The sequence below is a fragment of the Trachurus trachurus genome (assembly GCF_905171665.1).
Source record: "Trachurus trachurus genome assembly, chromosome: 5".
Lineage (NCBI taxonomy): Eukaryota > Metazoa > Chordata > Actinopteri > Carangiformes > Carangidae > Trachurus > Trachurus trachurus.
In genome coordinates this window covers 1441105-1452635 of record NC_139896.1, presented here as the reverse complement: position 1 = coordinate 1452635, position 11531 = coordinate 1441105, and the positions used below count along the sequence as shown (strand labels likewise).

At 41.9% G+C, this 11531-nt stretch overlaps 2 protein-coding genes across 2 annotated transcripts in view; one reads left to right on the top strand and one right to left on the bottom strand.

Annotated features, from left to right (window-relative positions):
- The window catches only part of tex264a (testis expressed 264, ER-phagy receptor a), a 64372-nt gene extending 54004 nt beyond the window's left edge, over window positions 1-10368 (top strand). Inside the window, exons 3-4 of the mRNA XM_083972403.1 lie at window positions 1704-1875; window positions 9954-10368. Coding sequence (XP_083828529.1) covers window positions 1704-1875; window positions 9954-10333 — 552 coding nt within the window. The 3' untranslated portion in view covers window positions 10334-10368. The remainder of the gene's footprint in view (window positions 1-1703; window positions 1876-9953) is intronic.
- Window positions 1-11531, bottom strand: part of gpx1b (glutathione peroxidase 1b) — a 320730-nt gene that overhangs the window by 114501 nt on the left and 194698 nt on the right. The window lies entirely within an intron of this gene.

Below are 11531 nucleotides of genomic sequence, written 5' to 3'. Positions count from 1 at the left end.
AAAAGGAAGGAAGAAGTAAGGACGAAGGGAAGGAAGGAAGAAAGGAAGGGAGGGGAAAAGGAAGGTAAGATAGAAGGAGGGAGGGAACAAATTTGTTCAAGGAAGGAAGGAAGAAGGGAAAGAAGGGAGGGAAAAGGAAGGAAAGAAAGATGGAGGGAGAGAACAGATTGGGTTGATTGGGTCAAAAAGGAAGGAGGAAGTAAGGACGAAGGGAAAGAAGGGAGGGATAAAGGAAGGAAAGAAAGATGGAGGGAGGGAACAGATCGATCAATTGGATCAAAAGAGGAAGGAAGTAAGGACGAAGGAGAGAAAGGAAGGAAGGAAAGAAGGAAGGGAATAAGGATTGTGGAAAGAAGGAAGGATGGAGGAAGAGAAGAGAACAGATTGGGTCAATCTGACGACAAAGAGGCTCAGTCTGATTGAAACCGGTGCTGAACGTTTCTATTTCATATATATTTTTACAGTGTAGAGTCTCTCTGCTGCTCTACTGTGACTCAGTTATACAGCTTGTATATATATTTCTACAGTGTAGTGTCTCTCTGTGTGACTCAGTTCTAATCTCTCTGTGGTCACAGCTTCATGGCAGGAAAATGATGGTTAAGAAAGTAAAGGTAAATATCTGAGTGATTCTCATAGTGAAACATTGATGTGCTGCTCCTCCTTCCTCCTGCTGCAGATCTGTGTGGAAGCAAAAAGCTAAAATATATATATATATGTATATGCAGGGCTAATGTCCTCTTTAGAGAAAATATGGTCTAATATTTATAAACTCACTCCTCTCCACACACACATACACACACACACACACACACACCAGCGCAGAGTGCAGATGTAGCTACACACACAGATGTGGATGGTCATGCATCTTTAATGGAGTTATATGGGAGGGCACATCTTCATATTAATGTGTCAAAGACTTGGTGTTATCAACTGATTCACACACATCACAACTCTGAGTTTCATTTTAAAGAGGAACGCTGTAGGATTTCCACCTTAACTCTTTAGTATTTCCACCTTAACTCTCTGTAGGATTTCCACCTTAACTCTGTAGGATTTCCACCTTAACTCTGTAAGATTTCCACCTTAACTCTTTAGGATTTCCACCTTAACTCTGTAAGATTTCCACCTTAACTCTTTAGGATTTCCACCTTAAAGGGACAACAAACGCTGGTCGGCTCGCCCAGCATTTCCACCACCACTAATAATAACAAAATAACCATAGAGACAAAACCATAGATTTATCTAAAATGGACCATTAACAAGTGGTAACGTAGATTCATCCACATTAATATCAGACTTTTTTATTGTCGCAGAATTTTTTATCCCTTTAACTCTTTAGTATTTCCACCTTAAAGGTATAATACGTAGGAATTCCCCCCATCTAGCGGTGCCGTTGCATATCTGAACGTATTCTTGATGCTGCATTCACCTGAAATGGGGCAGATGTCAGACAGACAACAGACGCTGCATGTAACAGGATAAACAAGCGTCTATGTAAACAAGTGGTCCGCCAGCACGAGGCAAAACAATACAGGCAATGTGACAATATGTTGTCATGATGATGTGGTATTGTTTTACCGTCTTTCTCTGGTAAAATGACATCCTATTGGACGGCCGTCTGCCTGACTGCACCTGAATGTGGTTCACTGACCTGTCGTTCTTCTGATCGTTGAACTGTCTCCATCTCTGTCTCGGTCTCTCAGGACAGGAAGCTCTGCGCCTTCCCCACCATCGAGATCTGTGGGACAGACGTCATCAACTACATGGTTCCTCTGTCCAGACAGACGGACTTCTTCGTCCCCGAGATGAAGGAGGAGGTGAAGCCCGAGGTGAAGGACGACGACTCGGACGAGGACCGAGGGACCGACATCACAGGTGACTTCAACGTTTCAACTCCTCAGATCAAGTCGTCTATGAGAGAGTCTGTCATTGTTCTGTCTCTGAGTGTCAGTGAATCGTAAAGTTTTACTAGGAAAGGAAAGTATTTCCTGCAGGAAATGCGTGTGAATGCTGAAAGCAGCTGAACGCTGTTGCTGAAGCAATGCTGAATGAGCTGAAGAAATGGTTGAAACAATGCTGAGTTAGCTAAAGAAAGAAAGAAGAAAGAAACGAGAGACAGACAGAGAGAGGGGATGATAGATAGAAAGAGGTGGATAGATAGGGATGGGGTAGAAAGAAAGAAAGAAAGAAAGAAAGAAAGAAAGAAAGAAAGAAAGAAAGAAAGAAAGAAGTAAACAGACAGAGAGAGGGTAGAAAGAAAGAAAGAAAGAAAGAAAGAAAGAAAGAAAGAAAGAAAGAAAGAAAGAAAGAAAGAAAGAAAGAAAGAAGTAAACAGACAGAGAGAGGGAAGAAAGAAAGAAAGAAAGAAAGAAAGAAAGAAAGAAAGAAAGAAAGAAAGAAAGAAAGAAAGAAAGAAAGAAAGGAGAAAAAGAGAGAAAAAAGAGACAGGGAGAGAGGATGATAGATAGAAAGAGGTAGATAGATAGAGATAGGGGTAGAAAGAAAGAAACAAAGAAGAAAACAGACAGAAAGAGGGTAGAAAGAAATAGAAAGAAAGAAAGAAGTTAACAGACAGAGAGAGGGTAGAAAGAAAGAAAGAAAGAAAGAAAGAAAGAAAGAAAGAAAGAAGTAAAAAGATAGGGAAGGTGGTAGGAAAGAAAGAAAGAAAGAAAGAAAGAAAGAAAGAAAGAAAGAAAGTTTAATGCCGAAAAAGAGCGGAAGAAAAAAAATGGCCGAATAAAATAACAATACAGCAAAAGGAAATGCGCTTTTGTTCACGTTTCCATCCACTTCATTATGTGTCCGTGTTAGGAGCAGATTAGAGATGCTGGGGAAGGTAAACGGTTGCCATAGCAATAACTTGTTCACTTATCTGTTTTCATAGCAGTTAAAGCACATTCATCATCTGTCCCGATACAGAAGATTCTCCACCTTCCCCCCTGCACAACAACATGTGATGCACGTTTTTCTGCTTTTTTTTTTGCCACTCAAATGCAAAAATGCGCTTTAAAATAGTTGGATAGAAACATGAACGATGTCGGTGTCCGAGCTGCTGCTGAGTCCTGCTCAGATTAAGCTTTTCACAACTTTAAATGAATCTGTTAACGTTGTTGGGGTTAGATTACTACAGATTATTACTTTATAAACCAGAGGAGTTCATAATTAACTCTTCAGCTGCAACTCAGACAGAATAAAGCTGCTCCAATGTGTTTTATAATTACACAAGGAGAGTCAACTCTCCACACACACACACACACACATACAGCACCTGTGATGAGTGAAACTCTTTTTATTTATTTATTGTTGAATATTTGATTGAATTATTATATAAAATGCGATCGACCATTTTCCTTATTGATCTTGTTTAACTATTAAAACCTTGTTAAAGAGCCACAGCGCTGCTCATGGTGACACGTTCACTGTCACAGAACACATATTAATCCACCGTGGAAAGTAGTCCCCAGTAAATGCACTGATTACATGTGATGTTCATCTTCATCACTGAGTCAGGTGAAGGAGTGAAGGAGTGAAAGAGTAAAACTCAGTGTTGTTTTGCCTCTGCAGAGAGAGACGTTGCTGCTGCAGGAAGAGTTGAGTGTTTCTTTAGCAGCTCTTTCATCCTCTTTATTCTCCCTGTGAACCTCTGAACAGCCGAGTCCTTTGATTCTTCACTGAGCTGCAGAGAAACAACAACTCTCAGTCTGACAGGAATGATTTCATACATTCACTCACTCTCACTCACTTTGTTAAAAGCTTTTAACCCACAACCAGCTGTTTAACAGGCTGCAGAAATACCTATACCTGTGTGTCTGTGTGTGTGCAGTCTGAGACACAGCTCAGTTTTCTTAATGAGCGACAGATCAATCAGTGGAGCTGCAGCTTTGTCTGAGGAAATCCTCCCCAGCTCCGGGGAGAAGAGATTGCCTCGGTCTGGACTCCTCATCCTTCATCCTTCATCCTACGTGACCGTGAAGCGATGAGCTCAACACACCTCGTCCAGTTTCCTCTCAGTCTGAGATCAGAGCGGCCGACCGGTGGTTTAGACCGGTGATCAATGTCCCCTTCCTCGCATTTCAGAACATTTCAGATATCTGCAACTAGATTCTTCCTATCCACAATTGTCATTTCAGATCCACAACTATGTTCTTCCTATAGGACAAATTACGTCACTTTAACCATTCATGTGTATGAGGTTTGTCATTACAGATATCTACAACTCAGTTGCAGATATCCACTATGTGAATTACAGATATCTGTAACTGAATTACGACTAGTACTAATTCCAGTTTGAGATATCTACAATTTGATTCTGACTAGTCATAATTCCAAGTTCAAGATATCTTTAATTCACCTCAGTTACAGATATCTACATGTCCTAGTACTAGGCGAAATGACATTGTAGATATCTCAAACTGGAATTCGTACTAGTCGTAGTTCAGTTACAGATATCTGTAATTCACATAGTGGATATCTGCAACTGAATTGTAGATATCTGTGATGACAAACCCGATACACATGAATGGTTAAAGTGACGTCATTTGTCCTAGGAAGAACGTAGTTGTGGATCTGAAATGTTCTTTTTGACAAGAGGCAAAACTGAATTACAGATATCTGGAATAAAAAATCCAACTATTTAAAATGTAATTACGACTACTCAGAAAGATGTTGTTGATATCTACAATGTAAATTCCGCTTGCCATACGCAGGAAGCTGGCGTATTAACTGAACATGTGAGCAGCAGCGGCGGCGGTGATGGTGGTGGTAGTGGTGGTAACTGTGTCAGGTTTATTAATTATCAGGTTTGGTTTTGAACGTGGAATGTGTTGATTAACGTCGACTGAGAAGAAGAGACGCTCGGTTGTGTTTGTTTTCATCCTCCACATTTACATTTATCTGAAAAAAGAGAAGAGAAGAGAAGAGAAACGCTGCAGAAATGTTTTCACCTGTCTGATGAGGAAACGTTGGTGCAACAGGAACAGATGGAGAAAAACAAAGATAAAACCAGCACAGACCTGAGGGAGGAAGTCCTCAGTCGATTCTACACACCAGACTAACGTATACAGTATATCTGCATATACATCTACTATATACGGCCCCATACTCTAATATTTGGTTGCACCGCCTTTAGCTTTTATTACAGCACACATTCGCTGTGGCATCGTTTCAATAAGCGTCTGCAACGTCACAACAATCTGGTTTTTTGATGATTTGATTTCACCAAATGTTTAAAGGTGTTCAGAAAAGAAAATTGAATTTGAGCCCAGTGTAGGTCTCAACATCAGTGTAATAACTCATCCATCAGTCGATGTAGCCCAAACTTTGTGCAAAATTCTATTTTTGAGTAAAGGTGCGTTCACACCGGACCTTTTATTTTTGTTGCTGTCGCTCCAAAAAAAACGCTCTGTCACTCAGCTGCAGTCACTCGTCAGTTTGAAACAATTCAACAGATCGCTCTGATGAAGCGATTCCAGTGAATTTCACCTCACTCCGAGTCGCTCTTTTCTTCCTGTTTGTATCGGTCCAGCACGGCTGATATTGTAGCTGCTGCTGCTGTTTACCAGTTGTTAAAGTCCCACAAGCGCCGTACAACGTCAAGCCGGCTTTGCTCTGCCGGACCGGTGGAGTAGTATTACGTTTCCATGATTTCAGTAGTTTTCATAGTTACACATAGATTACGGCAGCCAATCAGCACTGAGCAACGAGCATCTGACGGCCGGAGAGTTGGGATTTCTCATCTCGAGCGACAGAGCGAAAAATCGCTCAAATTATGCGTCACGTTGCTCAGGATTCATCAGCCACTGATATTGGATCCATCATCCACACACTGAGCTCGGTCTCGCCCCAAACATTGAATATCCCGCCCGCTAGATAACGACCAATCAAATTAGTTTTCCTTACTCGGGTAAACTCGTGCGGCGACTCTGGAAACTTGTAGAAGGAGGCGACAAACAGGACAAACTGCCATTTCTGAACACCTTTAAATGATCACAGTCATGCAAGATTCTTCTTCGAAGACGATGGTTCTCCACTCTCCTCCCAGTCTTTAATAACGTGTTGGACAGTTCTGAACCCAGTTCTAGTCTCAGTCATCTCCTCAGATGTTTTATAACGTGACTCTTCTGAAACAGATGAACATCTTCTCCTCCAACACAGGATGAGTCTCTGACATGAGATGGCATCAGTTAGAGGGTTAAAGAAGTTGTTGATCAAACATCACAGCTCTCTCTGGCTGCTCACCAGGCCCTGCCCCCTCTACAGGTACCTGCACTCACAGGTAGGGGCGGGATAATGCTAATTAGAAAACGAATGACATCACTGTCAGACAACTGAGGCAACAGCTGGTAAAACCACATGGATTTAACCTCAGAAGCCTGAAAGTTACTGAGTTATTTGTTAATTCTCCAGCAGATTTCTGTTAAAGAGCCGTCAGAGAGTGATATTTACATGATACGTCTCCTTTAACTCTGGTTTTATCTGTTTCCTGTCGCAGCTTTTCTTCTCTCCGTCCACTCACTCAGACTTGTGGCTCTTCCAAACTCCCAGCATGCCTCAGCTCCATCTCTGTCTAATTACCTCCTTTAAAAAAAAACTAAAAAAACACCGCTCTCCTCTGTTTGGAATAGTTTGAAGAACAAGACCTTGATTTTCTGCTAATAATCCCAATGGGCCCAATTTAGCAACTCATTTAGGCAAATGTTATCTAAAAGACTTTCACAGGCACAGCTGGCTCCAACAGGGTACCAATTTCAGGACTTGCTTCTTGCAGTTGTAGAGGAGGTGGGGGGGGGAGTGGGGGTGTATGTGGGGGGGTGAACATGGTCCAGTGTGCTGAGGCTCTTCCTCGGGGGCTGTCCGCCCAATTACCCTAAATAGACCCATTATTTCCTGCAGAACTGCTCATGTTGTAAAAGAAAAAACCACCGAGTGCTGCATCGTAGAAACCACTGCAGCATGGGAGAGGGAAATACTGTTGCCTTTCTGGCACGAGGTCTACAACATTTTGCAGAAAGTAAAAGAAAGACAGACAGAAAGACAGACAGAAAGAAAGAAAGAAAGAAAGAAAGAAAGAAAGAAAGAAAGAAAGAAAGAAAGAAAGAAAGAAAGAAAGAGAAAGAAAGAAAGAAAGAAAGACCGAGTGCTGCATCGTAGAAACCACTGCAGCATGGGAGAGGGAAATACTGTTGCCTTTCTGGCAGGAAGTCTACAACATTTTGCAGAAAGTAAAAGAAAGAAAGATGTAAAAAAAGAAATAGAAAGGGGGAGAAGAAAGAAAGAAAGAAAAAAGAGACAGAGAGAGAGGATGATAGATAGAAAGAGGTAGACAGATAGAGATAGGGGTAGAAAGAAAGAAAGAAAGAAAGAAATAAAGAGAGAAAGAAAGAAAGAAGTAAACAGACAGAAAGAGGGTAGAAAGAAAGAAAGAAAGAAAGAAAGAAAGAAAGAAAGAAAGAAAGAAAGAAAGAAAGAAAGAAAGAAAGAAAGAAAGAAACACAGAGTGCTGCATCGTAGAAACCACTGCAGCGCGGGAGAAGGAAGGAAATCGGGTTTTAAGCGAAGAAGATTGGGAATGTTTATGTGAGATACAATGGAAAACTTCAAATTCAACAAGTTTTGTTGGAAAACCCTTATTAGATTTTTTATCACTCCAGCTCAACATTTTGCAGAAAGTAAAAGAAAGAAAGAAAGAAAGAAAGAAGTAAAAAGACAGAGAAAGGGGTAGAAGAAAGAAAGAAAGAAAGAAAGAAAGAAAGAAAGAAAGAAAGAAAGAAAGAAAGAAAGAAAGAAGGAAAGAGAAGGTGGTAGGTAGAAAGAAAGAAAGAAAGAAAGAAAGAAAGAAAGAAAGAAAGAAAGAAAGAAAGAAAGAAAGAAAGAAAGAAAGAAAGAAAGAAAGAAAGAGACTGAGGGTAGAAAGAAATAAAGAAAGAGAGAGAAGGTGGTAGGTAGAAAGAAAGAAACAGACATAGAGGGTAGAAAGTTTTTTGCACCGACAATTAAAGGTAACGAACCTACTGCTATGACTATAGGGATTATGGTGATGGGCCAATTTGCCAAAATGTTGAACTCATAACCTTTAAGTTCTCAATGGTTGTATTTTATTAATTTCATCTTTTGTGTGATTGAGGGAGGACCAATCATCTCATCCCCATCTGTATTGTCAGTGGAGTTGTGGATGTATTACTGTGCAATTCAGTTGTAATTTACAGATGAATGGATGAGATTGGTGAATTTATATGTGAATGAACCATGAAAATCACAATAAAAACAGAAAAGAAACCGCTGCAGCAGCTCAGAGTCAGATCCACCGGTCCCTCTGGTTGTGTCTGGACCTGCAGATCTCTAATCAACGGGCCATAAATAAACCTCATAAATAACCGCTGTGGAGCCACGGACTTCCCATATACGTTGTGTTGTTGGAGCTGCTGGACGTGATAATGAGTTCACTGAGCTCACTCTGCTGCTTATTGTGTCTCGGTTCCCTCCTGACACTTTCAGCACAAACACACTGTGATGTGATGTGTGGAGGAGATTTATTTATTTGGAGTGTGAACTGAACTGAAAGCGGCAGCAGGAAAGAAAGAAAAAACGGATCGGACATTAGCGTCGTCGCCTCCGTGTCCTGTGGGGCGTTCAAGTCCCGTCAAGTCAGATTTTATTTATGGAAAGTCGACTGATTCTGATTCAACGTCCGTTTTTAGAGCGTAAAGAAGGAAACTTGAACCCCAGAGTCTCTTCTCTTCTCTCTACACGGCACAGTGTGGAAAACTAAATGTATAAAATCTTATTCAGCTCCACCGGTGAAGTGGTCGTCTCGGTGCACAGCTCAGTGAGTAATGTGGTTGTGCATGTGGGAGGTGTGAAGTCTCTTTATTTAACCAGTTTCACTTCCAAGTTTAGTTTTTCTCTCCGTCAGTCGTGTTCCTGTAGTTTCTGTCTGTCTGTCCCGGCTGCTGAGCTGCTGACTGATGGACTGATGGACGCGCTTCATTATCTCCACCTCAGAGTTTTTCATCCCTCTGGATTCTGTTCATCATTGATCGTTAATCATCCGGATCAAACCAGAGAACATCAGTCACAGATCAGAAGCAGCTTCATTAACAAAGCTGATCAGATCTGCAGCAGTGAAGACCATGAGTTCAGATCTGATCATACTGTATATATATAAATATATGTAATTAAAGGGACAACAAGGAGTTTTGTTAAAGCGAAGTGTCTTCACACTACATTTATGAGCCTCCGCACCGTGAAATTCTTTGACCGGCGCAAGACAGACTCATGTTTTCATTCATCAAGAATTAAAGTCAGAGGTTGGAAGACGATCACATACCGTCGTAGTTCCCACCATAAACGGAGATTCGGCGGCGTTATTCTCATGACTCGCCACGAAACCGAAAGTAAAGAAACGCTGGTCGGCTCGGATACGGGAGTAGAAAGAAGTGTACATCACTTGTTCACTCAGTTTTGTGGTGCATTGTGGGTGTTTTCTCGTCCACTACATAGTGGATTAAATTAATCGCGGAGAATTCGAACAACACTACAAAATGGCAAACACACTATATAGTTAGTGCACTACATCCGTGATAGGGGGAGATTTACAACACAGCTTCTGTCTCTAATGTTACATGATCGATTATCTCATAGCGCGGTGAATGTGCAGCTCACAACTTGTCCACCAGAGCGTTGTGGAGTTGTTGGATTGTGTATTTGATGAGTTTGATGAGGGACAGGGGACATTGTGTTCACTGAGCAGCTCACGTCTCTGCTCCGCCCATCTCTAAACAACATGCACTGATAATTAAAGGTGATGAACCTACTGCTATGACTATAGAGGTTATGGTGAGAGGAGGATCTGACTAAATGTTGAACTATCGCTTTAACATGAACTCTCAACCTGAAGGAAACAATGATGATGTTTGATCTGAGTCTTTCTGGTGTTTTTCTTTCTTTTCCTGCAGGTGCAGACTCCCACAGCGACGTGAGCTCTGTGAGCGGCGGCGTGCCGTGGGACAGCAGAGAGACCTCCCTGGCCGCGTCCACCGCCGCCTCGCTGGCCTCGTCTCTGCCGCTCAGGGACGTGGACGTGGCCGACGCCGGCGAGGACGACGACGTCGCCGCTAAGCTCAGGGAGCGAGGCAGCGACAGAGGCTCCAACGAGTCCATGGGCAGCGGCTCGTCGTTCGAAGAGCTCGACATGGACCAGGAGGAGCAGCAGCAGCAGCAGGAGGAGGAGGAGGAGGAAGAGGAGGAGAAGGAGGAGGAGAAGGAGGAGAAGAAGGAGGAGGAACTGGTGGCTGAGAAGAAGGAGGAGGCCCTGGGGGGAGGAGAGGAGGAGTAGGAGATAAGGGATGAGTTATCTGTCATGTAATCTCCTCGGTGCACTGCAAAAACTCAAAATCTTTCCAAGAATATTTGTCTTATTTCTTGTCAAAATGTTTCATTTCTAGTCAAAACTAATCTCTTTTCACTTAAAATAAGACTCATCACCTAAAAATGAACTTGTTTTTACATAATTTTCACTTGTTTCAAACAAATTTTCACTCGAAATAAGTAGAAAAATCTGCCAGTGAAGCAAGTTTTTTTGTGCTTGTATTATAAGAAAGAAAAACTTGCTCCACTATCAGATTTTTTTAAGTGAAAATCTGCTTGAAAGATGTAAAAAGTGTCTAAAAACAAGCTACTTTTAATGTGATGAGTCTTATTTTAAGTAGAATGAGATTTGTTTTGACTGGAAATAAGACAAATATTCTTGGTAAGATGTAGAGTTTTTGCAGTGTGGATCTAAAGCGCTTCATGCCGTCACCAACGCGCCGTGTTTCTGCGTGTTTCTCTTTTTAAAGAGGGATAGTTCACCCAAAATTGAAATTTGAAAACTCATGATCTCCTCCCCCTCATGTGGACTAAGGGCTGGGAGAAGTTTCAGAGTCCTCCGTGGCTTCTCTGAGTTACAGGGGGTCTCGGCGTAGCAGTGCATGTCCATATGACGGTTGCAAATGGATACCAACTGTCTTCATAACAAAAAGACACACCAAAAAACATCCAAATACCTCCATGCTGCTCGTATGTAATGTCCCTCTTGTATTGAAGCCCCGACATGAGAAATTGTCCCGAAAAAAAATGAATAAGTCTATATTTCAAGCTTGCTTTGTAACGGAAGCTTTTCGAAGCTCCTCTTCCCGGTTCGTCAAATTTGGACGAACCGGGAAGAGGAGCTTCGAGAAGCTTCCGTTACAAAACAAGCTTGAAATATAGACTAGAATTTCTCATGTCGGGGCTTCAATACAAGAGGGACATTACATACGAGCAGCATGGAGGTATCTGGATGTTTTTTGGTGTGTCTTTTTGTTACGAAGACAGTTGGTATCCATTTGCAACCGTTATATGGACATGCACTGCTACGCCGAGACCCCCTGTAACTCAGAGAAGCCACGGAGGACTCTGAAACTTCTCCCAGCCCTTAGTCCACATGAGGGGGAATGGATAACGAGTAGAAAAATTTGAATTTTGGGTGAACTATCCCTTTAATCCTATTCTCT